Source organism: Betta splendens, chromosome 15 (assembly GCF_900634795.4).
Source record: "Betta splendens chromosome 15, fBetSpl5.4, whole genome shotgun sequence".
In the NCBI taxonomy this organism is placed as follows: Eukaryota; Metazoa; Chordata; class Actinopteri; order Anabantiformes; family Osphronemidae; genus Betta; species Betta splendens.
Genome location: NC_040895.2, coordinates 11,406,550 through 11,434,186, shown reverse-complemented (window position 1 = coordinate 11,434,186; position 27,637 = coordinate 11,406,550). Strand labels below are relative to the sequence as shown.

Here is a 27,637-nt window from a genome sequence, read left to right as displayed (position 1 = left end):
CACCGGGTCCGATGACACTGCCCTTTATTTACTGCCACTCTGAGTTATGGAGGGTTTGGTGGAACTGAGGTCCTCCATCATGTGTCACTGGTCCCTCATCAGGCTCTCATTAACCGGTCCAAACGACCTTTGAGGAGGTGCTGATGTGCGTCTGTGGCGCTCGGCCAACTTTCTCCTCAGGCTCCTTTGTCACCTTCTCTCTTTGGCCTCCTCCTCTACAGACTCATTAGTTTAGCTCATCTTGCTTATTAAGGCTGCTCAGCATTCTCCTCTCAGCTCTGTAACGTGCTCTATGATAATGAATTGATCTCTGAAGAAGAGGTCAAAAATCACATTCTCCAACTTGATGGAATTTAAATTTCTAGTTAAGCATTCATTGTTTTGGGAAAAATGCCGGATTCAGCTGCTTTTGTAAAACCTACAGTAATTATGAAATTCTTGCCGTGGTCTCCGAAGGTTTCACTACTCCGGGAAACACAGATGCAAAATAATAAGCACTTACTGTTTCTCAGTTGATCAGTCTCTCGTGTTTGAGAACAAATCTTTTTGTTGCACGCATTAAATAGGCCTCCAGTCATTAAGGTCTTGTTGGTTGACCAAACATGTCACACATTTTGGATTCGTTGTCTGTGAGGAAGCAGCCATGATCATCATAGAGATAAAGAAACGGCACATGTCATGTCATATTCTTTATAAAAATTTCAAATATATTTTATTCCTTTACTTTTTTTGTAAAACAAAGATGAGTTTCAGTAACAGAACTACTTACAGGTTAACTGATTATAAAATATTGTGAAATATAAAAATGTCATCTTTTATTACTATGGCAACAGTGATTTTAGATGCTATCTGTCCATACTGTACGTGTATGATTTCTGCTTCCATACCATATAAGTTTAACTGAATTTAAACATGTAAGTACAAAAACATAACAAACAGTTGAAGTGTTGAGTACCAGAGACTAATCGATCTGTTAAGAGTCTCTTTCTCTCTTTTCTCCACTTTTCTCCACTTTCCAGGAAGACGTCTTAACTGCTTTAACCTTCTTCTCTCTCCAATTCAAAAAGCGAAAAAAAAAGAAACTGAACAAAACAAAATCCTGTTTCTCTCCGCTCCTCCGTTCAGAATGGGTCCATCCATTCGTCGCGTTCCATTGTCGCTTCGTTTCCCAGCGGGGGTTTAAGTAAGAGAGCCCAGTTTTCTAATCATCTACTTTCATCACTTACTTTTTACAATATGGAAGTCGTTCTGTACAGCTTGGTGCCACTGTGCACGCAGCCCACTACCTCCCACTCGGCTTCCCTCTCTGTTCGGTCTGTCTTGTGTTGTTATAAACAGGTTTTCAGGCCAATAGTTGCTCATGGTTCCTACTGACTGATAAAGCTTGTGTATCAAGCAAATGGCAGCTTCTTCTATAGCAGGAAAGGAAAGTATAGTGAAGAAACATCTTATTTTAGGGAGTGGATAACAGTGTTTTTTGTTTTTGTTCAGGAAGTATGTCATACTATTTGTTATATATGTGTTTAATTTTAATGTGACATCTGATGTACTGTAATGTACAGTAGTGTCATGAATGCAGATTTGAAGGAACCCCTTGACTTTCTTATTCATAATGAAACTGAACAGATGAAAGTAAAGTAGTAACTATGACTGTGTCGTGTGCTGTTGTGGGAAGGTTTTGCAGTTATCAGGGTCGATCTATAGATATTCAGCAGCATATTCAAATGAGAATAAGCATCTTTATGGAGCAGGTGTCGATGGATTCCTCCAGTCACGTCACTGGAAAACGGTGTGGTAGGTGGGACACTGTTGGGACTTCATGTACTTGATGGCAAACTTGAGTTCCTTGCTCTTCTTGTCCCACTTGTGGATGGACATGAGCAGTAGCTGCTGGTCGACCTTGCGACCCATGATGAGGAAGTTGGAGCCCAGGTTGTCCAGCTGCGCGCACGGGCAGTTGGCGCCGTTCTTGATGTACAGCGTCAGCTTCTTCAGGTCCTTCTTCCTCAGCACGCCGTGCTTCAACACCTTCTTCTTCTTTTGCGCCGCAATCAGCTTCCGGTCGCCCTTCTCCTTCTTCACCTCCTTGATTTTCATCTTGAGGACTGGAGGAAGAGAAGGAGACATGCTCGGGTCAGGTTTTGCTCCTGAAAGCACAGCGGCTGCTCTATTTGAGTAGCTTTTATTTCATCTTTCTGTGAGACTGATGCTGAGATGGTGCCAAAGAACTAGCTGCTTTACACCCCTCCTGAGTGCCGTGATTTAACCTTTCCTGCTGCTCTCTGCTCTGCATCCTGTGTGAATGTGTATGACTGACCAGGGAAAAACCCATAAAGTTAAAGGAGGATGTTTTTGGAGCTACTGTAGTTTTAAGACTTTTGGTAAAAGTCAAGGTGGAACTGTTAAAGCCAATAAGCAGAATGTTTTGATTGAATTACAATAGGCATTTTTTTCTAGATCCTCAAATCCTAGTTTAAGCAGCATTATGTCTGAAAGCAAAACCTGACTCTGACAGTACATTCACCAGTGGTGCTGAATGCCCCTCTGTTACAGTAAACGAAGCCATAACAGCTGAAAATCAATAATGAGATATTTTAATATATAGGGAATGAAGAGGAGAGTCAATCATATAATTATGACAAAACTACAGAACAGATAACCTTTGTGTAGATTTTGAATACAGAGTGTGGTCGCAGGAAACGGTGGTCGCACCACACAAGAAACTCTAACTTGTATCTCCCGTCGAGCCTTTTTTTGTAAGTTCATATTTTTACGTGTGACAGATTAAAGTTGAGCTGCCAAGCGTGTGAGAGAGGAATTCTCTTTGTGAACGTTTTGACAGGTGAAATTAATCAAGGGCCGGGCAAAGGTGATGGTTGGGTATGAAGCGCTGCTATGTACTGTACTGTACTGTACTGTACTGTACTGTACTGTACTGTACTGTACTGTACTGTACCCAGGCCTGCTGGAAGACCGCCATTTCACGTCCGCCGCTGGATAAACATCCCTGAGCAGGCTTCCATACGAACGCATGGGCACAAGCTAGGCGATAACGTGTGTGTGTGTGTGTGTGTGTGTGTGTGTGTGTGTGTGTGTGTGTGTGTGTGTGTGTGTGTGTGTGTGTGTGTGCGCATCCTCATCCAGCTCTTTCACTCAGGGTGTGTGTTCACGTCCCGACGAGCCGAGCGCGTGTGGCCTTTGTGAATGAACGCATTCAAAGGCCTGTGTCTGACTGAGGCCGGAATGACAGAATTATTTCCCCGCACCCGTATTCAGTCATATTCCATCGCGGCCCTAAGCGATGCAGTGGGGCCCACCGCGTAGCCTGGCCAGTGTCCCAGTGACAAGACGTGCTCTTTATAGTCGCAGAGGAAGCCGGGAGAAGTGATGTTTGGAGGAGAAGCAGGCGTGGAGCTTGGCAGCCAGGTGCAGGCTGAGGTCCCAGCACCGCTTTCATTCTGATCTTGTCACTGGTACCAAGCTACTGGGTGGTACACCGAGGAATGCGGTGAGATCAGACCTCTAAAGTAGCCTGTAACAAAACACGAAGTCCACAATGCTGCGAGGGTGATTGATTGTCTGAGGATGAATAGGTACAACATTCGCGGGGCGTGACATCAAGCTGTAATCAGCCATCACCCTATAGAATAACACGGTGGGGCCGTTGTGGCTTTGATCTGCGAATCCATACACCACGGTTATCTTGACGTCTGCACTCATGTCTGCATGTCTGCTTTGTGCACGGAGCCATATTTCATTGGAATGAACTAAAAGAATCTGCATGTAGCTGTTCCTTATACCCCCTTAAACCACCTCATGTTAGAAACGGAGATGAGTAATACTTCAATTAATCAGACAAATATGTGTGAAGTGGTAAATTCATGATGCAGGGTGAGCTCATGATTTGACCCGTGTGCAAGATGTATTCTGTTATTAAAAGTGCTGGGTGTTTAATAATTTATTATTAATATTGGGCTGTTTTATGTGTGTCCAGGACATTTTGTAGGTGTGGGTTATTGTCAGAAGACAGACTTCTTCGCCTGTGGTTTGGCCCTACTTCACTTAAAAGTTATTTGTCGCCATTCCTAGCTCAGTGTTCAGAAACGTACTGTATGAGCAGGGCACAGTACAGTATATCATTAACTCTCAGGGCTGGGCTGAGAGTCCATGCAAGTTGAAACTGAGCCGTGTGATGGGCCAAACGTCTCAGTGAGCAAAAATAATGGAATCATTATGTTTTGGCTTTGTGTACAGATCATTACTGTGTCGAAACTGGAACGTAGAGGCTGAAAAATGCTGTTGAATGGACGTTGGCAATTGGAGGCTATTAACCCACTAATTTATAGGTTATGCTGCTGCATGGAAGATTGCAACAAAGGAGCGCGAACTATGCGTTTAATGCAATTCACCAAGTCGCATCTATAAATGAAGTGTCTTGAGTGTTTATAACTATGAGCGTTTGGCTGCGAGGTTGCGCTTTTGGAGAAGGCGCGTCTCAGGCTCCCCACTAACACTTTGCCGGTGCTGCGTGGTATGTGCTGCTGCTGCATACTCACCAAAATCACTAGCGCAGTAATGTTCCATGATGCTCTCTGCTCTCAGCTCGTTGTCACATGGAGGGCACACCTTTGGCACTGAACGAGAGAGAGAGAGAGAGAGAGAGACAAAAGGATATTACCGGCTGCAGTGGAGGTTGTTCAGCTGAGACACGGGCCGTCTAATATCCAACAACAGACTTGTGGTCAATAATTGTTAAGTGCAGCTGGCAAAGCCAGAAGCGTGACGGATGAAAAAGTGAGGCCCTCAGGCACTTATTTGCAGTCCTCCTTGTTCCTGTCAGTGTCTATTTGCTGCCGAGCGCTTATGTAGTGCAGCCGGCCCGCTGAAGTTTACCCTGCAATTACGGCGGAGAAACTGTTTTTATTCTGGCTGTTGTATATTTTGCTGGTGCAGGCGCGGCCGTGGCCGTGCAGAAAGGTGAATGCTGCAGCGGGAGGAGTGATTCAGTGCCACGCGCCGTGGAACGTCGAGGGGGGACGCAGAAGAACGGTTCCGTTTATTTATGACTTCAGATTTATGCTCACGCCGATTCTGCTCTGAAGCGTGTTTAGACTCACTTCCATTTAGGACTCTGTCACGTCGTCACCGCTGTGTGGGTCATAATAGCCACAGTTAATGAAGTCTGGTTTAATGGTTTACTACAAATCTCAACTTGAAGGTATCACAGAATTAGAACCCTGTTGTAGCTTTTCACATTTCCATCATTCAAGCTTTAGACACATACTTTTTTCCCCCACTCGCTTTCATTTTGCAATTTTCTCCAAAGGCTATTTAATATGACAATTACTGCATAAACCCCCATGTAATCCAAGAGGAGCTGTGTTTATGGCAGTCCCCTCTTCTACAAAAGGCAGCCCTGGGCCAGTGAAGGGAAGGAGTTCTACTATGAGACGCATGCAGACCTCTCCAGGGAGGACAAACATGTTGAGAGACACTAAAAGGTGCAAATGTTTTGCTGAGTAAGGCCTCAGTGCAATTACAATATTCTAAACATGTTCGCGTCCATTCTCCCAGAAGCTCCGTCCCCTCTTTCTCCCCTTTCTTCCCTTTCGCACGGTGTGTCACAGACACAGCCCAGTGCAGCCCCGGCCCCTGGGTTAGAAGCCAGGGGTCAAAGGTTATCACCCCAGCCCCAACCTCAGTGTCTGGCCAGATAATGAGAAGGGTCAAAGTTTAGCATGCTTGGCTGCTCGGGTCGTGGGGAGGTGAACCCCCTCAGTGTACGTCTGTGTGTGCGTCACAGGGAGCTGAAGCATGTTCTTGTAGGGCAACTGCCAGTTTTTCCTCCTCGGAGGGTTCCCATGCTTTTGCAGGCGGGAGACCTGCGAGGCCTGAAGGGTCAGGCCGCTAATTGTCTAGTGCTGACATGAAGACTGGGACGCACACACACACACACACACACACACACACACACACACACACACACACACACACACACACACACACACACACACACACACACACACACAGGGATCAGGACTCTGGACTCTTCTGGATTTGCCCGTTCTGTAGGATTCGCTGGACGCTGCTATGTCTTGCTGGGACTGCGCAGTAACTCACTGTGGTTTCACAGGGGTGGGATGTTGGCCGGAGGCCCAGTCACGCTGATGCCAGAGCATGTGTCAGGAGAAAGTGGCGAAACCGAGTTGAGCTTGGACTGAAAAGCACCGTTTGGATGCCGCTTGAAATCAATTCAGGGTCTGGTCCGTGTGGGGGAAATCACCGTCATGTTCTGGTGAGAATCACTGCTGCGTGAATGGCTGTTTTTTTTTCTGGATGCATGTGTGCTCAGCAAATATTTTGACATCAGGTCATTTGTGTATTTTGACCATCATCATAAAGTGTTTTAAGAATTTTCTTTCATTTTCTGTGTAATTTGTAATTTTTGGAAACTGGAAATTACTGTATGGAAACTGTGATGTTGCCAATCACAACAAAGCGACTAATATCGTCTGTCCAAAGGTTTGTTGTGGAGAATGATGAGTTTGGGAGCCGACGACTGAGGAAAAGAGCGACAGGGTGAAAGCTGTGCTGTTCAAACAGTCCCGCAATCTAACAGCACTACATCACTCGGTCATAGCTCGGATCTTTTAGTCTCAGCCTCGATTTATTTGTCTTTCATACAATAATAGCACATTTTCAATACATGATATTAAATATATTGAACAATTACAATGATCAGGAAAATGAAACACTGCTGGTCATATTTTCATCGAATGCTTTCAATGTGAGTTTTTCCTTTTCACGCACGCACGCACGCACGCACGCACGCACGCACGCACGCACGCACGCACGCACGCACGCACCATGACAACATCTAACAACGTTGCCGTCTCCTGCGTCTGAGCATCTCATTGACTTTTATGCGAACGCCGATCCGTTCGAGGTTTGCTCCTCGGGTCGGGTCACCGTCTCATGCCTCATTTGGGCCCTTTAAGTTACGACCAGCAACACTTATGACATAAAACGCTTCTGTCCCGACGCGCGTGATTTATGTCCGGGCGCCTAACATCTGTTTAAATGCAGCATGGAGACGGACGCGGGCGGACTTCAACATGGCCGCCGACGGGCCCCTGGGAGCCCTAAAACCCACCACGCGCGTCGCATCCATAGGAATCCTGCACAGAGCAGAGGATACATCCGCAGCAGTGCTTCATGCAGACAGGGCTGGATCAGATTTTCCCCCCTCACACAGCAGCTCGGCCCACATGAGTAGCCCCCATTGTGCGCTGCCTGTCTCTACAGCACAGCTGTAACCTAAACTAGCCACATCAATGAATAAGGCGAGGACAGACAATATCTCTCACACCATGCAATTCTAAGAACTTTCACTGAGCAAGCTGCATATTGACCTGAGGAACATTTCCACTATAATATAGGCCCTGATACGTGTTTGTATTTACTAATGATCTCAGTGGTGGAGTCTGAGGCTGGTGCTGGTGGCTGGGCAGCGGCATGCAGACTGAGCTCAGCTGGACTGGGCCTCATTTTGTCAGCAGACAGCTCGTCTTCTCTGGTATAATGTAAACAGACTTCTGTTTCACATAATCACATCCTATGTTACACACACACACACGACCCCGGGTCAGGTACTAGTGGTGCTGCTCTCAGATTTGGCCGTGTCACAGAGATGGAGAGTCCATCTGATGCTGTGCACTCAGATTCCCAGGATTCCTCAGGCAATGCCGTGTCATGCAGTGCACAATGCTGCAGGTGGGACGGCACCGGGCCTCCCAGACAGGGAGAGCAGCAGGTGGACCCTTGGTTCCTGTGATGGATCCGACTCTCACACAGGTTCACTTGAATTACTTCAGCATCACTGTACATAATCCTGTGTGACATAGAGGATTCGTGCACTTTGACAGACGGGCTTCCTGAGAAACTCACTTCACTGAACGTCCCTCCTACTGTATAATTGCTGGCTGTGGATGTGTTCATGTGTTTCTATGTGAATTCATGTGTTCATGTGTTTCTATGTGTATTCAGCAGCCAGAAGCTTCTCCTCAGAACGGCCTCATCGGCACGTCTGAGGATCTGATGGAAGTCATGTGTTCACTCTCGGTTTCAAAACATGCTCATTTGCACAAACATAAACAACTTTCCAAATGGAGCCAAAGAACCTTTGTGTTTTGAGATATTTTAAATTCAGCACATTTGTTTTTTTTTCTTTCTGCACATTTCATATGCTTGAGACTATATACAGTACTAAATAGAAAGGATCACCAAACAGTTGTCTGCTGGGGGAAGTGACAGATTAGGTTTAAGCTGCCTCCCACTCAGAGAGCAAGGAAGAGAATGAGTTATGGCTCCGCTGAGTCAAAATGTCACGTAGTTGATTCAAGTCCCAAAAAAGCATAGCAGTCATTTTTCCTCATGGAAAAGTCAAGTCAGCATTAATACATCAGAGAAACTGCCTTTTTCCCATTTTTTTAAATTATGCTTGAAGGTTAGAAATCAGTAACAATCACAAACTAAACTAGGAATATATATCAAACCACTTTCCTTCAAACAGGAATTTCTTTGAATATGCTGAACCGTTAAATGAAGGCAAGAAGCGGAATAATGGGAATCTTGAACTCTTTCCTCCTCCTTCACTCACTACTCAGTCGGACTTTGGCCGTTCCCATTCTCCTCCTGCCTCTCTTGTCTCGTCATGTCCACTAATTAGTGGGGACTCACTAATTGGCCTCCTAGCTAATTGGCCCAGCGGCTGCCAGCTTTGACAAAAGCCGAGCGGACTGGGACACAATGGAGACCGTCCCCGTCCAGCGTCTAAGACTGTCATCAGCTCCGTCCACCCCCTCAGCTCTGACTGCTTTTGTAAGAACACTGCTTAAATGCTTAAATAATCACACAGGCAGTTTCCCTCTGTTTAGTCTCCACTCGGCCTCTGGGCTCTTTATTGACCCTCTGTCCTCCTGCTGCTCCGGCCTCTCAGAAACCCTTGCTGGGCCATTTTTCTCTCCATTCCATCCGTCCGCGCTCGTTCGCTTGACGCTTCGCAGGGCCGCGCCTGAGCCGCGAGCGCGACTTAACGCATTCTCCATTCAGCCGCTTGTTGGATCGATCGCTGCCGCTGTGAAGGATGTCTGCTGATAAACGCGCATGCGTACGTGTCACCCCGTCGGCCGAGACGTGTTCAACATGGGCATTTGTCTTAACTCTCCCCACGATCTGGCCCCTGAGTCTGGCTCCTGGCTCCCAGTCTGTCTCCACACCTCCCGGAGGCGCATGTCCTGGACTCTCCACATACTTGAGGACGTTCCCCCTGCTCCTGCCTCCTCTTCTGCACAGTTCCTCACTTTGAATGTTCATCTGTCAGCGACGCAGCGCGGCGGAAACTGTAGCCGCCCAGACTTTTTCAAGCGCTCCCTGTTCCTGACTGGTCCGCGCTCATCGGTCTTACTCAGGTCGTTGGAGACGGGAATTGAAAACCTCACATTTGCACCGGACAGACATTAATACACGCGGGGAAGCGTTTGACCTCGCTTCTTTAATGCGGCAGTGCATTTTTTAATAAGACAAGTCATATGATTCCAACCTGAACCTTCTTTGATGTATTCATCGTAAAGTATTTGCATTTCTTACACTGGTTCTATTACATTGATACAAACAGTGATTAGTAAAGCCCTTTGTCAGTATTGCTGTTTTGTGTATTCACCCGTTGTGATTCGTGTGCATTGAGCCTACCTGGCGCCGGGGTGGCGTGGTCCTCGTTGTACTGCATGGGAATGCACAGGTCGTTGTCAATGGGGAACTTATCGCAGGTCAGCATCTCCGGCCACGGGAAGCCGTACGTCTCCATCACGGGGGCGCAGCTGTCCCTCACGGCCTCGCACAGCGTGCGGCACGGGAAGATGGGCCGGTCCAGGCACACGGGCGCGAACAGCGAGCACAGGAACACCTGGGTGTCGGGGTGGCAGCGCTTGGCCAGCAGGGGAACCCAGCTGCCCGCCTGCTGCTTGACCTCGGGCAGGCTCTCGTGGTCCAGCAGGTTGGGCAGCCGCATCTTCTTGTAGCCCACGTTGTGGCACAGGCGCATGTCGGCCGGTATGTCCACGCACTGGGGCTGCTTGGCGTAGAAGCGGCCGCTGTGGAAGTTGTCCGACTGCCAGCTGTAGTAGTCGTACTCGTCGGCGGCGGCGAGCGGCGGGAGGAGGAGGAGGAGGAGGAGGAGGGCGGAGAATGAGGAGCCGAGCGCCAAGCTGAAGGAGCCCTGGGTCAGCGCCCACCTGGGGCTCTTTGGTCCGTGCGCCATGCTTCTCTGAGCTCGGCCCAGCACTTCAAGGAGGTCGTATCCAAAGTGACCGGGAGGAGACAAGCGAGTGGGGCGGCGGTGGAAGCGCAATCCTTCTTCCTTCCGACCGCAAACAAACAAAAGTGCTTAATTCCCTTCTTCCCCAGAGAGTCGGCCCCGGAGCCTCCCTGAAACACCTCCGTGTGCCTCAGGTAGTCGAGGGGAGGGGGGGTGGGGGTCAGCAGTCCAGTCAGCGGAGAGAGCGCGCGCACACACGGGACTGTTGGCGTCCTAAGTCTCCCTGCACACAATGCCTCAGTCTCCAGTCGTCCCTGCTCTGTGCCTGTCAGTCTGCAGCTACTGTGAGTCGTACCTAGGTTTTAAGAGGCAGTGGTAGCTGCTCCGCGCTGCTGCCTGCCCCCTAGTAGGCTCCCAGACCCCTCACCTTCCTACTGGCCTCCCCTGGACTCACTCACAGGCGCTGCAGCCAATTACAGCCCTGGGGGAGGATTCTTCTGGCCTTCAGGACCCTCCTTCCAGCCCCTATCCCTACCCCCCCCCCCCCCCCCCCCCCCCCCCCCCCCCCCCCTTCTCAAGTTGACATAGGAGAGCAGGAGAGAGGACACACTAAAGTTCTCCTGCAGTACTTTAATGTCTAACATGCACAAGATAATGGGGTTAGTGCAAAGTGTCACCCTTTAATCCGTGCTCATTCTATCACACATTTAAAGGCATCAGAGGCTCCAGTTTGATCACAGCTCTAAAGGTGTGTGGCAGAGAAGACGTCTGCTGGCGTCGACGGCGAGGGGGCGAGAGAGCGAGAGAACGCTCTCTCTCTCTCTCTCTCTCTCAAGCGCACGCCTAAACACAGCGGCTGAAGTGGGAGAAGCCAGGTTGGAGCGCGGTGTGTGCGGCTGCAGGTGTCTGGGCGCTTGTGCTAATGTGTGTGTTGGGTGTAAATAGAGGCACCGACACCGCGCCGGCCGTGAAAAGGCTGCATTCACGGGATCGATGAGGGCACGTGATCGTCATTGGACGGCGTGAGGTTCGGGTTGTTATTATTGTCTGTACTGTATGTGGCAGGAGACTGGGGAAGCGTGTGTTTTTGAACAGTTGGAGGTGCTCTTGGATGAGACGCCGCACTGTTTTTGCCTGAAGCACAGATCAAGATAAAATTCCAGAAACAGCAGTTTGTCCGTAAAATTGAATTTAATAAGAAAAACCCTGCTTTAATGTCAGGTGAGCAGGTCACAGCAGCTTTACAGGATCTACACTTCCACCTATTTCCAAAAGGGGATTATTGTTATTACGGTGCCTCTAATAAGTTTTTACTTGAAATCAGAGGCGGGTTCCACTCTTATCTTTCCAAGCTGCGCTTCAAATCCCTGTTGACTTATTGGCGTTCGACCGGCCCATTTTTCTGGGAATTGAAACGCCGCCAACAGCGCAAACAAGTTCGCTCTTCTCCTGGAGTTTTCATAACTTGTGTCGTGGAAAGATGAGATGGCAGCGAGGGCTGAAGTCACCCAAAAACAATGTCGTCATAATTACTAAAAGCGCAGCTGAGTGAGCATCGGTTTCTGTTTTGCTTTTGATAAGTTTGGAGCCAACGCTAACTGAGCGTTTCCTCGCTCCGTGTCCATCACTCTGCTCCTTCACGTCTCCGAGTGTTGTTGTTCAGGGTTCTGGTGACCTTTGCACCGCTGCTAATCAATATTACTCACAGCTAATAGGCTGTGGACCTTAGTCCTTCACGAGGCCGTGATCAGATTGTCGTCGCCTCACTTTCCCAGTATCTTGCGTACGCGTTAGTGCAGAGGTGACCTATTTTAAGTTCGCCAGCGTTTCCTCTTGATACAGGCACAGTGGTGCTGCCTTCAAGTCTGTAACAAAAGTGTCTTTCATGGTAATCAATAAACAATGGTTGTCTCCTCTTGTTCTCCTTCCCCTAACTGGCCCCTGTGGCCACCGGCCAATCAATTCCACTCTTCAGTTTGCAGCCCTGTGATTGGACGAGAGTTGTAAGATTAGGTCCAGCCTGCATTGTTAGGCCTAAAGGTTTAGTATGGTTTCAAAAGAGTGTGTGTGTGTGTGTGTGTGTGTGTGTGTGTGTGTGTGTGTGTGTGTGTGTGTGTGTGTGTGTGTGTGTGTGTGTGTGTGTCAGGGAGGTTTTTGAGGGGAGGAAAGGCTGGAGGGTGTGGGTGAAGTGGCCGGTCGCCCAGTTATGCCCTCCAAGCGGAGTTTAAATTCCAAACCTCACAAGAAGATGAAGTGGGTGATGTGAAAGACAACAGCCACATAACTTCAACTCGTCCCCAGTGAACAAATTCATTATGTTTACAGTGATGTAACTTCAGTTGTAGGATATGTACACACACACACACACACACACACACACACACACACACACACACACACACACACACACACACACACACACACACACAAAGCAACAATAGGGATTGCAGAACTGTCCAAACACACATAACAGAGGTTTTGTTCCGTCTTCCTGAACCATTCATCATTTATTTCTGTCACAACAGACAACACAGCATTTCCTGGAAACTCCGACCATAATTACTACTTTTGTGACTCTTATCCTAAACTTAACGGTATCTAATCTCTTTAGGCTTCAGTCGTGATTTATGTTGGAGTTTGCTGTTTGTCCCCCCAAACAACAGAAAGGCTCCTCTGAGCAGCGTAAACAAACGAAAGCGCTGTGAGACGTGTTCATTGATAGTTTCCAAAGTGAGACGTATAATCTGTCATCGCCCTTATCAGAAGTCTAGCACGCGATGCAGAGCGAAGGAGGGAGGGAGGATTTCTGGGTAATCTGCCTTCATCCTGCCTGTTCGATTGTAATGCCAGCGGAGTCGGCCGGTGCGTGGAGCACAGTAGCTGAAGATCTATAATCCTCCGCACGCAGACGCAAACAAACAGACAAACAGACCCGTGAACGCGTCTGCAGCAGCGCTGGCAGCTCCAGCGCCACCAGGAAACCTCAGCCCCCCACTGCACTGACTGCTGGCCTGGGTTCAGCGAGCCTCGGGCCAAGAACCACTTCATGACGGGGGACTGTTACACGTAGCTGCTGAAATGTGATGAAATCATGTTGGACGACTTTAGCACCACACAGTCACATAGCGCTGAAGCCAGAGGTGCCCGTCACGCCAGGCATCGGGGGTGGGGGTGGGGGGGGTCTGACGGGTGTTTGCCCCTTCCTGTCTGTGGCCCCCGCTGCCGCCGGAGCTCGCTGCCGTTGTGTTTCCGCCTCCGCTCCTTCATCGGTCGCTGCCGCTCTTCGTATCCAGAGACGTAAACACACACACACACACACACACACACACACACACACACACACACACACACACACACACACACACACACACACACACACACACACACACACACACACACACACACACACACCGCTTCTCTGTCAACTTAAACCCTCGCTGGCTTCGGCATCCCCCCAGTAGGAGTCTTTTCAATAAGGCTTTGACCACATCACCGTCATGCAACTCGATGTAAAGCGACAGAACAGAGAAAGGAAACCCAAACTGGGGCGGGTTTGTGTCCGTGTGTGTGTGGCCAGAGTCCCGTCTCGCAGCCGTTACTGGGGGGAGCACCTCCACGGTACAGTACACGCTCACCCCCGACGGAAACGGGACGCGGCCCTCGTCGCCCGTTTTGGGGAAGAAAAAAAAACCTGCTACCCCGGTGCTAGAATTCACACGTGCGCGGGCCGGAGCGAGCACTAAGTGGGGAAACGCAGGCGTCCGCTTCGGCCTCGCTTGTGTCCGCTGTCAGAGGAGCTGCATCCTCGGAGCCTCATTGGGTCCAGATGTGAACTGATGTTTTACACATTACTCAGCTGTAGCGTCAAATACTGACGAGAAATCGAATGAGAGCAGCTGCAAAGAACGTAACTGCTCGTTCCTTCTCAACAGCTTCACCAGTTATTTACTGATTTCTTTATTTCTACTATGAGGTGAACAAAGTCAAAAGTACCATTTGTGCTTTTATATTAATTTACATGCACACATGACACGTGTGTAAAGACCGAGCCTCCTTTAGTTTGAAGGATACTGTAAATGTCAGTTTGGCCTTTTAGCGCGAGCGCTTGTAATATGAAGCAAGAGTGAGTTGTTTAGCGCGTTACTGCAAGAGCTGCTGTGATTTATGGGCTGCGGACTTCCGTGTTAAACACCTCGCTCCGACCGTTTGCCGCGCGCGTGCGTGCGCGTTCATTGCTCCATCTGCCTTTCAGCATAAAATTCCAAATATGTCCGCGAGGCCGGCGCGCTCCCATTCTTCCCCCTCACGCTATCTCCCCATCTCCTGGTTGCGGCGCGTCTCTCCGCTCGTCTCCGTAATGGCCGGGGTCATCAGTTAAGCGCCGGAGCTCACCTCTGTCGAGAAATAAAGCGAGCGGACTTTCAACAAACAGGGAAGGATTTTCCCCCTATCTCAGTCAGAGATCGCGCGATGGCATTTTTGGCTGATGGGAGAAAAGGTCTTGGCATTTTTGTCTGCCTCCAACAGTCATTATTTGAAAACTTTTCAAAAGGTCTCCCGCTCGCCGGCCAGCGGAAAGCTAAACATTCTGCCGCAGTGGGTTAAACAGATTTGCTGATTATTGCTGAGATTTATAGGCTCCTCTGTGCACATCGAGGCCTGCTGTAGCAACAAAGCTCATAATGGGCTCCTTCTTAAATGAGCTGGAATAGCTGGACATGTGTGATTGAACAAACCCTATGCTTGGAGTGAGCTTCATGTGGAGATCATCTTTGTCTGATCAATTACAGGCCGGCGACAGTGTGTAACTGTGCGGTTCCTCCCGCGTCCCGCTCTCCGTCAGGACGAGTTGCACCGACAGACACAGTTTTTAAAAATAGGACAGTAAAAAAAAAACCTGGATGTCCTCCTGCAGTCAGTTTTTACAGAATGACTCAGTTTCATGGAACTTATTAAGTTCATGTTTTGATATAAAATTGATCAGGAACATCTCTGTTTATCATTTAAAAATAGGATGTTGGTTATTGTTACTCACGTTGTGCGTCACGCACTCGAAGCTCCAACATTAAAAATAAACTTTTTTATTTTTATTTTTTTTGTTTTTGTTTTTATTGCACCTTAATAACAACTATGACACCACTTCTGAGATGTTTATAAATGGCACCTAGAATGAATAAACAATTATTAATAAACAATTATTAATAAAAGTACAATAAAATGCTAAATATCTCGTAAAGACACTGTGCACATTGTTCAGAGAGGAGCTAGACGGGCATTAATACATTACTGATGTTCTTCCACAGCGTTTTGGCTGTTAGCGGTCAGCAGCCGGAGGCGGCTGGGAAGCACAAGTCAACTGTGCATAACTGAAAGAGAGTGACATATTGCATAAGAGCATATGCTGCGGGAAACCCCTGCCCAGATAAATGAAGCGGAGAACAAACTGGTTAATTGTTGGGCACAATGCTTCTTTTCACTGATCCACGGGGCAGACGTGCTACTGTACTGCGTTAATGGAAGAACAGCAGCCTCGCGTTGGCAGCCTCGCTGCTCCCAACCACTTCATCTGTCCTCTTCCAGTCTGGTTACCATACACCTTTGCTAGTTTTGGACAACATGGGCTTTGGAATAAGAACAGCATAATTCTCTCCCCGCTCGCTCGCTCGCTCGCACACATTTACCCCACACACACCAATTTGCACAGATGAAAAATGCCAAGGGCAGACCACCTGGCTGCTCCGTGCCTGCTCAGAGGAAAATCTTCATGTCCTCGTCAATGAGACGCAGTGTGCGGAGGGTGCCGGGTCCCGCTCGCATATCACAGCCATTAGACAGGCATGTGCTGGGCGGGCTCCAGGGCAGCGCCCGCTGCACCCGCCGCGCCCGCCGCACACTGGACTCCCAGTCAGGGTAATCCACACCGGCGCAGCCAATTTCACAGGTGCAAAACTGTGTAACAAGGAGAAGGCGGCGTTCAGGCGATGCAGAAAGCTGCGGGTTTGAATGAGAAGCAGTAGCGGACGGTTCATCGGGGCTTCTGCTCGACCTGATGGACCCGTGGGGACCTGTGAGCTGCACCCGCTCGCTGGACCTCAACCTTCAGAGAGCTGCATTCCCACAGCGTCTTACCTGTCTCCAACAAGCACAATGCCGCGTTTCAGCGACTGCAGCCTCCCATGACTCACACTGGCCTCTGTCGGGGGATTCCCTTTTTTGTGGGTGCATACATTTATTCGCAGAGACAGACACGCTAACATTTTCCTGCCGTGCTCCGGTTTGGCTCTGCGTCGTGGGTGACCTGAAAGAGTGGGAACACCTTAAAAAAAACACAACAGGGAAAACAGTTTGACTTGGCAACGCAACGAGGTGTGTGTGTGTGTGTGTGTGTGTGTGTGTGTGTGTGTGTGTGTGTGTGTGTGTGTGTGTGTGTGTGTGTGTGTGTGTGTGTGTGACTCAGAACGTACATGTAGGTTGATATTAGATCTACCGTAAAACCATGTTACCTGTTTGACTGCTGTATGTTCCCGTCACCACCTGATTCCATTGACGAACATCCTAAACTCAGCTTTTGACTGTAATTCTTCTAAATCCGTCCCCAGGGGACGGTTTCGGGTTCGATCCTGCGTCCCCTCCTCCAGCAGTGTCCTTCTTATGACTCCAGATGTGAGGACAGGCTCTGAATCACTGGGCAGCTGTTCTTCTTCCTGCTCCCATTCATTCCGCTCCACTCTGGCTGTTGGCAGGTACATTGTCTGTTCATTCCTGAGCTCATCTTTCTGGGACTGTGTCTGTCTCTGAGTTCATTTTCCCTCTCACTCATCTGACTGTTGTTGCACTGGGACCAAATTATAAATGAATGCTCACATTTTTGGAAATTACCTGAAAGCAGTTCTGCTGACTTTAGTTCTTTTCCTTGCTCAATTTGCATTAGAGTAAAAAATGACTGGCGTGTCTAGCGAACTCACAGTAACTGATCAAAACTCACCACCACGTTTAATTGTCAGACTGTGAACTCCTGCGTTGTTATGGAGTCTCCCGTCCGTGGCATCCACATTCATAAAGATCTATATTCGTCTGTGTTTCCAGGTGAAGTGCTCTCAGCCTTGGCTCCAGCCCTTAAACCATCTCCAACCCATGTTTTTATTGCATTATCTGCTCTTCCTCTCCTATAAAATGCAGCATGTGGACAGCGATGCTGCTGCCAGAACATTAGAGCCCAAATCAATCTTCCCCTTCCTTCCAACTCTCACCCTCTCACTCCCACTGTGGTCTCACCTCTCTTCCCTTTTCCTCTCCTCCCTGAAAGTGCAAACATCTTTCCGCCGATGGCCGACGAATGCGCTAGTTTGTCTCCATCACTGGGCGGTGATGGGACAGTTGGAGTGCGGCTCAAGCTTATGTTCCTTTGAGTCAGAGAAAAGGAGAAGGTGTAATTTCCTGAGCCTAAGACCCAGGTGGGCTCTAAAAGTAAGCTGTGCTCACTCTTACAGTTCGGAAAATGGCTGGTTGATTAAAGGCGCCCGAGCCAAGATCTGGTCTGGGGCCACAGTGGTGGGAAGAGGGAACACAGTCACAGTCCACAGAGAATGTCCACACTAATTCACAGAAATCCCTTCATCCTACGATGAGTGAGGGAGCAAAGCCGGGGGAGGGTTGAAGACACAGTTGTGTAGCTGCACATTCTCAACACACTTGCTTTGCTGTAATTATGGACATCTCTGCGTTCGGGCCCGGGCTCGGCGCGGGGCAGGACGGCTGTCTGAGCGCTCCACACACACAGCGCTTCAAAGCAACAGGAGACCGGGAGCGACAGCGAGATGACGGGGGAGATAGAGAGGGAGCGGCGGCTCAGGAGAAGAAACCAGGGGAGGAGAATGTCCCTCGCAATTACACTGGAGAGAGAGAGAAAAGGAGACGGAATGAAACTGAATACACTTCATGCTGAAGTCATTATCTCATTCCTTCTCACTGTATCTCTACATTATCTCTCGTTACGTTTGTGCAGTGAGAACCCAGTTGTGTGATTGTGTCTGCGGAGATTGCATGTGATAACAAATAGCATTTCTGTCCCTCAGACTCTCTCCAGCTCCTCTGATCCGGCTAATAAGGAACCAGCAGTTCTGGGAATGAGTCTGGTTCTGTTCTGTGCGGCTGCTTCCAAGTATTTGCGATAATACAAATCCTGTGTGTGTGTGTGTGTGTGTGTGTGTGTGTGTGTGTGTGTGTGTGTGTGTGTGTGTGTGTGTGTGTGTGTGTGTGCGTGTGCGTGTGCGCGTGCGCGTGTGCGTGTGTGTGTGTCAGAGCCTTTGTGGGTGTTCATGTCTGCATTGTTGCGCGTCTGTGTGAAGTTGTTCACTCATTCGCTGGTGTGTGTAATGAGGCCTGACGTTCACCTTCCAGCAGCGGGTGCAGGTTGTGCTCATTGTTTCATTTTGTAACGTCTGCAGTTCTTCAGCCGTTCCTGTTGTTGTCTGTGTTGTCCGCGGTTCGTGCCGCCGTGTTCCTGAATGGTGCGAGACGCGTTCTCTTATCAGCTCTAGCTCCTTTGTTTGTCTCAAATTCTGTTTTGTTGTGTTATTAAATTTACTTAACTTAATATGGCTTGTTCTCTGATGATCAAAAATGAACTCCTATGTCTCTCATCATTGTTCTTCTGTCAGTCCGTCTGCTGTCTGTCCACTAGAGGGCGCCGTGGACATGGTTGACCTTTGACCTGACAGCTTATAGTGGATGTGATATACAGCGTCCACCTGCCAGAGACCAGTCATCGTGTCTGGTGAATGAATGGCTGACTGATATTATGTGTTTTTGCGTGAGCCTTTTTTACTGCACGCGCTCAGTCTGAGGCGGCACCTGCCGCCGCTAAGTGAAGGAGAGGAGCGCGTCCCACCCGCCCTCCGGCCGGCGCCATCTGCTCCCCCATCTGAGCGCAGGAAGCTGGCTCGCTGCACCTCGCCTTCTCGCGTAGACTCCACCCGTCTGTTCTGGACTTCAACCGCGGCGAGCGCAGCGCTTCCCAGCGCTTTGAGGTTCTGAAGCGCGGCGCCGTTGGCGCTCGGCCCGCGCTCCCGCTCGCGTTCACGGCTGCGTTGTTGTTTAATGCAGGATGAGCGTGGTTCTGCGTCCGGGCTTGGGCTCGGTACTGTACGTCAGCGGCCGCCCTGGGTCCGCGGTTCCGTCCTGTACACACGCAGACAGGCTGCTTCGCCGGACGTTTGATGGAATGAGTGCGTTTTAATCGAGCCAGAGCTTTGGCTGTGAAAAGCACAGGCGCCGCCAAAACAGCACATCAGAACTTAGAGGGGGGATTTTTTCTCCCGTCTCTCTCTTTCCCCCCCCCCCCCGACAGGCTCATTTTTCTCCTCTCACTAGGACGACTGCTAGCAGAGGTCTCATTACAGAATAGTCTATCACGGGGCTCAATTCAAGAGATTTCACACTCATTGCTGCCACTTTCAGGGACTCGGCTCTGAATCCTGTGTGTTTAGCGAGTCGACCTTTCTCGTCTGGTGTCTGACAGTGTTTCCAGGACGGACCTATGTACACAGAAGCTCACAACTGAGTGAGGTCTCAGTTATTTTAGCTTGGTGTCCTCTGCTCACCCTGCATTCATCCAGGGAGGATTGGACATAAAATCACCTGTTATGTAAGAAGAACAGGCTCCCCCATTTTTCCTTCCTGGCAGTAGAGACGAATGCAGCGTCATCCGGCTTCTGGCACGGCCATCTTTCTTCATAATTTGAATAAATCTCTCTTTTCCTGTCATGTTTGTAGTGGATTGTGCCGTGAGTGGAGCTCACGTGTAGTGTGTGCGTGTGTGTGTAATTTGCCGACTTCCTGTCGCTGTAATCAATAAGCGGAGCATAATCTGGGTTAATTTCAACATGTGGAAAATCGCAGATGTGGCCTTCACGGAAACTCAGTTTTTAGCTCAGTGGAATTTTTTATATCTGGTTTGAATTTGTTATGATCAAAAGTTTTCATGTGATGCGGTAACCACGCAACAAGCTGTTTGTGGGGCTTTTGTCTCTCAAGCCTTTCTCCACATACACTCACATGGCGGAGCTGTTTCTGCTGCAATTTGCAATTTAAGCCCTCTGCGCAGACGTTCCAAATGATCCGGCCTAATTCACTGTAAGGCAACGGCTTCTTCGAATTGCACAGCTCTGCAAATGTAAAGCAGACTTGGCTGACATCATCTGCGGAGTAAGAAGGAGAAGCAAGTTCAGCCGAAGCCTCAGTTAGCACCAACAAGCTCACAGATCCCACAAGCAAAGCATGAAATCGCGTCACTGAATTATCGCCATTAACGTGGCTCCTTGTGAGCCCGTGGCTTCTGTTTGTTAATCACGCACGGTAGCTTTGATGCTTGGCTCCGAGGCACGCTGGTTTCCCTTTTGATCACACGGCGCTACACAAGCACAGATGCCTCGAAAATAAAACTAAAAAAAAACAAAGCGACATAATAGCCGAGCGGAAGCAAACAGCCACGTTCATGTACATTTTTCACTCATTCATTATTCAGCGGCGTATTTCCACTGCAAGGGGAACTTTTTTTGCGGGGAAAAATCCCCTCATGCATCAGTAATAAGTTTTATTTTTGAGGCACAGTAGCAGGCGCTGAGGTGAGTGAAACCATGGCAACAAAGAAGACATATAGGCAGGTGTGTGTGTGTGTGTGTGTGTGTGTGTGTGTGTGTGTGTGTGTGTGTGTGTGTGTGTGTGTGTGTGTGTGTGTGTGTGTGTGTGTGTGTGTGTGTGTGTGTGTGTGTGTCAGCTGTGAACCATTTCCACACGTCCTGGACCCAAACCCGCCGCAGCGAGGTCATTGTCTAATTGGTACCTAAAGTGAGAAGGCGCTGGCTGTGTTTACGCCTCCGCTATCGTGAGTTTCTCAAAGCCCTGAAATAAAGCTGGAGAGAGTCACGCGCGCTGAATAACAATGTGCCGAGACGCGACCGCTTCCTTTCTAAACAGAGCGGAGTGAGACTTTATGTGGCAGCGCTGCACGTGTAAGCGACGCAGGCAGGAATCTGCCGGCTCGTCCCCTCCCGGTCCCGGCAGAGGCTCCGGTGCAGGACACCACAGTGTCAACTATCATTTTAATGGGACTGCGGGAAAACCATGGGTGGCTTTGTGAAGAGAGAAAGTCCTGTCATAAGATCTGAGAGCGCGTAGCTTCGTTTGTGGCAGAACCATTCAAATCTGGGCCATTTTTACTTATTCTTACTAAATGTAGATAATGTCATTCCCTGCGCGGAGTTTCATTTGTTGCATGTTATTAATATCTTCCTTCCTGCTAAATTAACAGGAGCGTCGCTCAGGAGGGATAACTGGGACCGATGGCGTCCTCCTCGCGCTCTGTTTTTCCCTCCTGTGGCGGCTCAGAGGAACTAAATCCTGCTGATGCCTCGTCCTAAATATGAGATTTATTAGCGGAAGGTTTGAGTTGCCTCCGGTGCATCCCTGTGCCATTCCAGCTGTCCCGTTCAATCATGCCGTAATATACTTTGGCCCCGGTTAAGATGAATACATTAATAGAGAGTTGGCATTGCTCCTTTAATGTCTGTCAGTGACTTTTTTTCCATCCTGCGAGGCTTAATTGAAGAACAGCCATGAAATTATGGGTGGATTATTGCGGGGAGGAAGTTTTTCATCGCGTCTGATTGTGTTTTGGCTCGCGCAGCGATGTCGGCCTCTTTGGTTTATCTGTCTGACTTTACCGTTATTTTTCAGAAAGAACAAAATGCAGAAACTCTGTGTGTCCTTAACCCCTTTGATTCGAGTATTGTCTATAATTTATTTCCTTCGACTGTTCTCTGCAGCTGTGAACGTGACCTTTGATGTGCAGCTTGGACGTTCCTGCCGGAAATTCTGCTAAGAGGTTTGTTCCTTTTAAGGATCGTCACCTGCGTTTGCAAACGCTGGGTGCTGCAGAGGAGGCGTGAGTTGTGCAGCAGAAACGTTTGGAGCTTCTGGGGATCTGCTGAAAGGCCGCACACATGCACATAATCCCGCCGCAGTCCCGGAGTGTGCCTTTGTCCAACATGTTGGAATGCAAATCAGATATATAGGAGATGTTTATTTGCTTCCAAGTTAATATATATTTTTTTAGCTTGAGAGTTTTCATTTCCTGTCACGGTGGAGGGGAACAGGATCTCTCTCCGCTCTGACGGCATCTGTGTTCGGTGTTTGCGAGTCTAAGCGTGGTGTTTGCTGTGGCGCCGCGCCCAGACCGCTGCTCATGGACGTTGTGGTGCCCTGAACACAAGGCCGGCGCATCAGGTAGCAGAGGCATGCGAGCGCGGAGGCTGATGTCACCGCGAGGCTGCTCCACGAACAGATCTGCTGCTCGGGTCTGTCAGTGGAGCCCAACGCTGGCAGGAATGTGCGCTGACCTTTGATTCGATTACGGAGGAGCGGCCACGTCGGCATTATGGGATGACACGCACTCAACAACGCGAGAAGATGAAAACAAACATACTGTAGAGGCCTAGTGAAATGAATACACTTCCAAGTATCTGCTCTAACAACTGCTTTTTGCTTTGCATTGTGTTTGATTTACATTTATTCACAAAAAGCTTCCTACTTTCAAAACATTTCTAGATTGTTTTAAATAGATTTCCTGTGCGTTTGGGAAATGTTATTGTATAATATTGGCATCCTAACATTAGATAAATCTTCCATAAATCTACAGAAAAACATTCCAGGATCCTTTTAAAACCTTCCTAAATATTTCCATATAGTACGTTGTCAATTGACGCTTTCAGGGGCCCGATTTTAAACTAAGGCTTAGAAAAAGGCTAACTGTTACAAATTTATCATTTTTGTTTGTTGATCGTCATCAAATCTACTGAAAGATCGAAGCAGTAATAAAGTCAAACAAAAATAGTTCCTAGTCGTAAGATCTGATTAGGTGAATCAGTGCAGGTGATGATTTGATGAACCTGACAAGTCAAAACCGCATTACTCAAGAAAAGCCCAACAAAGCTCTTAATGCTCCCGCAGCGCTGCAAGTCTGAGGGCATGAGAGAAAAGAAACCACAGCATTCGCTGCTGTTTTCTTTAGCCCTCTTTTCGTCTGCTTTCAGGGTCGGTATCACCATCTTCACCATTTCACAGCACAGGCCTGAAATAGAAACTGGCAGTTTTGGAGTGAAACGGAAACCAAGAATGTTTTTGCTGAAATACACTTTATGAAGTATGAAATGTAAAAGAACTGATATGTGTGTGTGTGTGTGTGTGTGTGTGTGTGTGTGTGTGTGTGTGTGTGTGTGTGTGTGTGTGTGTGTGTGTGTGCGTGCGTGCCTGCATTTGCCTGCAGTGTGTGTGAGTGTACAGCGCTATGGGCCATTATGATAATTTAAGTCTGCGGCAAAGTTATTATTTTCTGCTGAGGTGCAGATTCTGACACAGTGAAAAACCAGAAAGAGATGTAATATGAAGGCGTCTTATTTCACGGCATTCTCAATATGATCAGGAATGCGTATGTTCAGCAGTGATGGAAGTTTGAATGTACTGTAACAGTTTTCTTCTGCTTCTACATCCAACCTAAAGCCATTTTATTCATCATATACAGTAACCTAAGCACTTGATCCTGCTGGGCCACGAGAGCTCAACTGTGAACAATGTCAAGAACTGTTCAGTCTGTTGACATTAAATTAACATCCAGTTGTTAACATGATGTTAAAATAATGATAAAACTGGTAAGTGAGGTTTACCTATATATAATATGTGTGTGTGCTGTTTATGTGTGAGCGAACGTGTTGAATAAACACACGGCTCTCAGTATAAATACACGCTCCCTAAAGGAATCTGTGCCAGTGTGTGATTAGATACGCATCTTTTCAAACTGGAGCGCACAGCGTGGTTCCTGGCAAACAGTATTAGTTCAGCATGATTCTCATTTTGTTAAACCTCCCGCATCTTATTTTTGGATTCCGTCTCCATTCATAAGAAGTGGGAGCCGCAGCGTCTCGCGTTCCTTCGCCAGACATCTGATCGGAGCCTGCTGCACCTCTGGGAGCTGCTGTTGTAGCGACAGAGACGTGACAGGTTTCACCACGTCATTACTCAAGATGTCATAGAAGAAAAAGGAGAGATGAGATTTTAATTCAAAAATAGCCTCCCTGGTCTTTTTTATAGGCTCGTGTCCTTGAAAGCGTGAAGCGTGTGTTTTCTTTTCCGAAGTCAACTTTGTGAAAATTCATTAAAGAACGTTGCCCTGTACTTGAACTGCAATTGAATAAATGAGCTATTTTGGGAAGCAACGCGCTGTAGCACAAGCAAGTGAGCGCTGATTAATATTCGATATCAGCACTTTCTAATTATCCATTCAACATATGAGCCCCCACAGTGTGGCCACTCTGCAGCAGCCTTAATAACATGCAGTAACACCTACAGTAGCTCTAATGAATGCAGGCTTCCATTTGATAGACAGTAACGAAGGTACAGTGCTTGAGGACTGTGTGTGTGTGTGTGTGTGTGTGTGTGTGTGTGTGTGTGTGTGTGTGTGTGTGTGTGTGTGTTTGGGGGGGGGGGTCGCACTTCCAGTTCTGAAGAAAGCAGCTTTTACCTCCATCTCTCGCCTTTTAGTGGAGAGTTTGTTGTGGTGCTCGGTCCAGTGGTATCGCAAATGGAAACGGAAACCACTTAATTTGAATTATTGATAGTTAATGAATTTTGCATAGACCACAAAAAAAATGGATCAAAAAGAAGCTCTAACCTAAATAAACCGCTGATGCCTGGGAAAACGCGCTGGTTCGCGTCTGGCAAGCTTCGCCTTCAGGGACCGAGCGCGAGAGGAGAATACCTTCATTGGTGGCGAGTAATTGCGGCGTAATTAGCGTAGACTCCGAACCGCGGTGCGAGCGGCAGGCGCGCTCCCGGGCACGCGCTCGCGTCCAGCCCTCCTGCGAAGCTGCAGTCGCGTTGTCCCGCGCCACAGGATCGAGGGGTTGTCGCGCGGAGCCCGGGACGGATCACGGCAGAATGGCGACAGAGGTAAGACGCGCGGCTCGTTCACGGTGGCGTTTTCGGAACCAAAGCCGCCTCCGCAGCTCAGGTGTGTGTGTGTTTATCCCCCTCCTAAGAAGTGCAGTCCGGACACGCGCAGGCTCGGGAGCCCGAACGTCGTGCTCGTCTCCCCGTCCCTCAGCTTCGGATGCGACTGTTGCATTCATTCGGTCTGATCGGGTTCATCGGGACGTCAAAGTCCGGTCGAAAAACGAAACGTGCGCGCAAAAACCCAAAGACGTTTTTTTTTTTGCCCCCAACGCAGCCAAATTTCACTTTCTTTCATCACTATTCTCGTGATCTCGTCATCGTCAGACGGGGAACAAGCGTGGAGCCACACAAGCAGATGCCGTTCTGATGAGAGCGTGTAGTGGATCTGAGAGTTGAGACTGATGAGGGAGCTAATGATGGAGTCAGGACCATGGACAGGGGCAGATCCTCGCTGTCTCTCCCTGTCATACTTTGAAATAAGCCTGACAGGCGTTATGTCTTGCATTTTAAATAAGCCACACACTGAAGCCACTCCTATAATAATAATAATAATTAATAATAATAATGCCTTCAGGTTATGTGCTCTATACAGCAGTAAAATGACACCGTGTTGCTTGATGCCTGGCACCTCAGCCATGTCCTTGATGATGTCACCGTCACACTAAAGACACAGCTGCCTTAGTTATCATCATAATCATCTTATTACAGCAGGACACCGCTCCTACTTTGGTGAACTTCAGCCCGCTCATTGTAGACTTTGTGGTGAGCTAGTGAAGCTGCGGTTGTAGTTGCGTCTAAACATGAGGTTTCTTTCACGCGAGCAGATTTTGGCAGAGCGGCCCTGATTCCTTCCCTCCGACTGCACGTTCACGTGGCGAACCAGGGCGCGTTTCAAGTCCAGGGCGCGTCAATTGTCCCGGCCCGTTTACACGTGAAGCGGCTGCTGCAGTTTGTAGCCGTCAGCGAGTCTGTCGGGTAGCAGCACTGCTTCCTCCCCGGGACCATGTTAACACAGGCTCCTGCTGCGGTCTGTTTGTGCTGCATTCCATCAGCTTCTGCCAGCGCCCCCTCTCCCCGCTCCCTGCTCCAGTCTTTCATTGTTGAGAAGCACATCTCGGAGGCTGGCGCACACGGAGCGGCTGGAGAAACGCTCTCCCTCCTCCTCCTCCTCCTCCTCCAGCTCCGCTCCCTCACTCGCTGATCTTCCACCTAGATGTCGTGGAAATTTCACTGCTTTGTCAGCGCCGTCCACATTTCCGTGATTCGGAGACCGCCGGACTCATCCGGCTTGGCAATGAACGGGAAGAATTCTTCCCCTAATGGCAGAAAAGCAGTTTTATTATGAAGGGATGAAAAGGGAGCGCTGACAGTATGAAAATGGCTTCAAGAGCTACAGTAGGAGACCGAAAAGGAGACGTTGGTGTGAGTCTGAGTGTATTTATTGTGCGTGCGTGTGCCCTTTGTGATACGTGCCCACTGGCAGCACTCACTGAGCTGCAGTGACTAAACTAGTAAACATGTCTGAGCAATGAGAGGTGCACAGACCCCCAGATGTAAACAGAGAGAGAGGGTAGAGAAAATACAGTATGTTGATAGAGATGTTTAGTAGCATGTTTGTCGATGAGAGGGCGTCTGCCTTCTGCTGCCTTTGGAAAAAGCCTTCTCCCTGAAACCGATGTCCACTTTGACTTTGTGTATTTCGCTTCAGCGTTGAGTTGCTGCGCGAACAGATATGAAGTAAACTGAAAGTGATGATGGCGTGGGTGGAGGGAGAAGTGGGACGGTGGCACGGTAGCATAGCTGTCTGATGGGACTTTATTTAGACGCAGGACTAGCGCGGACGGGGACCCCGGTTCTCCCACGCAAGCAAATAAACACCCGCTCTCTGCCAACAGACCAAAACAAACAGCTTCCAGGCTAAAATGCACAGACAGGTCCAGGCTGCCAGCAACGACACCGTCCAACGTGCGTATGAGTGCGTTGCAATAGACTGAATGTAAAGGTTTTGACCTTTTTAGCCTCAACACGTCCAACTTGGTGAATATCCAGAGAGCGGTGAGAGAGACATCCTGTGTTTGTGCAGATGAATGGACTCTGGGTTTAATTGGTGGATCGTGCCTGCTGAGCTCAGCCGGGAGCTGCGTGTAACAAAGATCCACAGGAAGGCGGAGGTTATTAGATAAAACGCACAGTGACATCCCACTGGCCTGGAGACGCTTCTTCATGTGGACGGAGCATTTCCCGTCATGTAATGGCTTCAACGTCCATATTTACTCTCCTCTCATCCTTTTAATCTCCGTCTCCATATCTGTCGTC

The 27,637-nt window shown here is 48.8% G+C and overlaps 2 protein-coding genes across 5 annotated transcripts in view; one reads left to right on the top strand and one right to left on the bottom strand.

The window, feature by feature from the left end:
* Positions 1 to 686: 686 nt before the first annotated feature.
* On the bottom strand, positions 687 to 10,692 carry sfrp5 (secreted frizzled-related protein 5). Its single transcript, XM_029127628.3, has 3 exons — positions 9,751 to 10,692; positions 4,557 to 4,634; positions 687 to 2,105 (listed from the first exon to the last, which is right to left on the bottom strand). The coding sequence occupies exons 1-3, from the start codon at positions 10,316 to 10,318 to the stop codon at positions 1,777 to 1,779; spliced, it is 975 nt and encodes a 324-aa protein (XP_028983461.1). The 5' UTR covers positions 10,319 to 10,692; the 3' UTR covers positions 687 to 1,776.
* A 14,176-nt stretch (positions 10,693 to 24,868) lies between these two features.
* Positions 24,869 to 27,637, top strand: part of golga7bb (golgin A7 family, member Bb) — a 10,423-nt gene continuing 7,654 nt past the window's right edge. Inside the window, exon 1 of one of the 4 annotated variants that reach the window (XM_055502374.1) lies at positions 24,869 to 25,318. In XM_055502374.1, coding sequence (XP_055358349.1) covers positions 25,307 to 25,318 — 12 coding nt within the window. In that variant the 5' untranslated portion in view covers positions 24,869 to 25,306. Of the gene's footprint in view, positions 25,319 to 25,374; positions 26,744 to 27,637 lie in introns of those variants that run through there. The other 3 variants (XM_029126939.3, XM_055502373.1, XM_029126938.3) reach the window with 3 other exon arrangements.

Bases quoted from the DNA above. Each gene is read 5' to 3' on its own strand.
- sfrp5 (XM_029127628.3), bottom strand. From the start codon at position 10,318: ATGGCGCACGGACCAAAGAGCCCCAGGTGGGCGCTGACCCAGGGCTCC. The intron at 4,635-9,750 runs GTAGGCTCAATG...TCTCTCGTTCAG, and splicing joins CCACGCCACCCCGGCGCCAG to TGCCAAAGGTGTGCCCTCCA. The intron at 2,106-4,556 runs GTGAGTATGCAG...CTCTTCCTCCAG, and splicing joins TTACTGCGCTAGTGATTTTG to TCCTCAAGATGAAAATCAAG.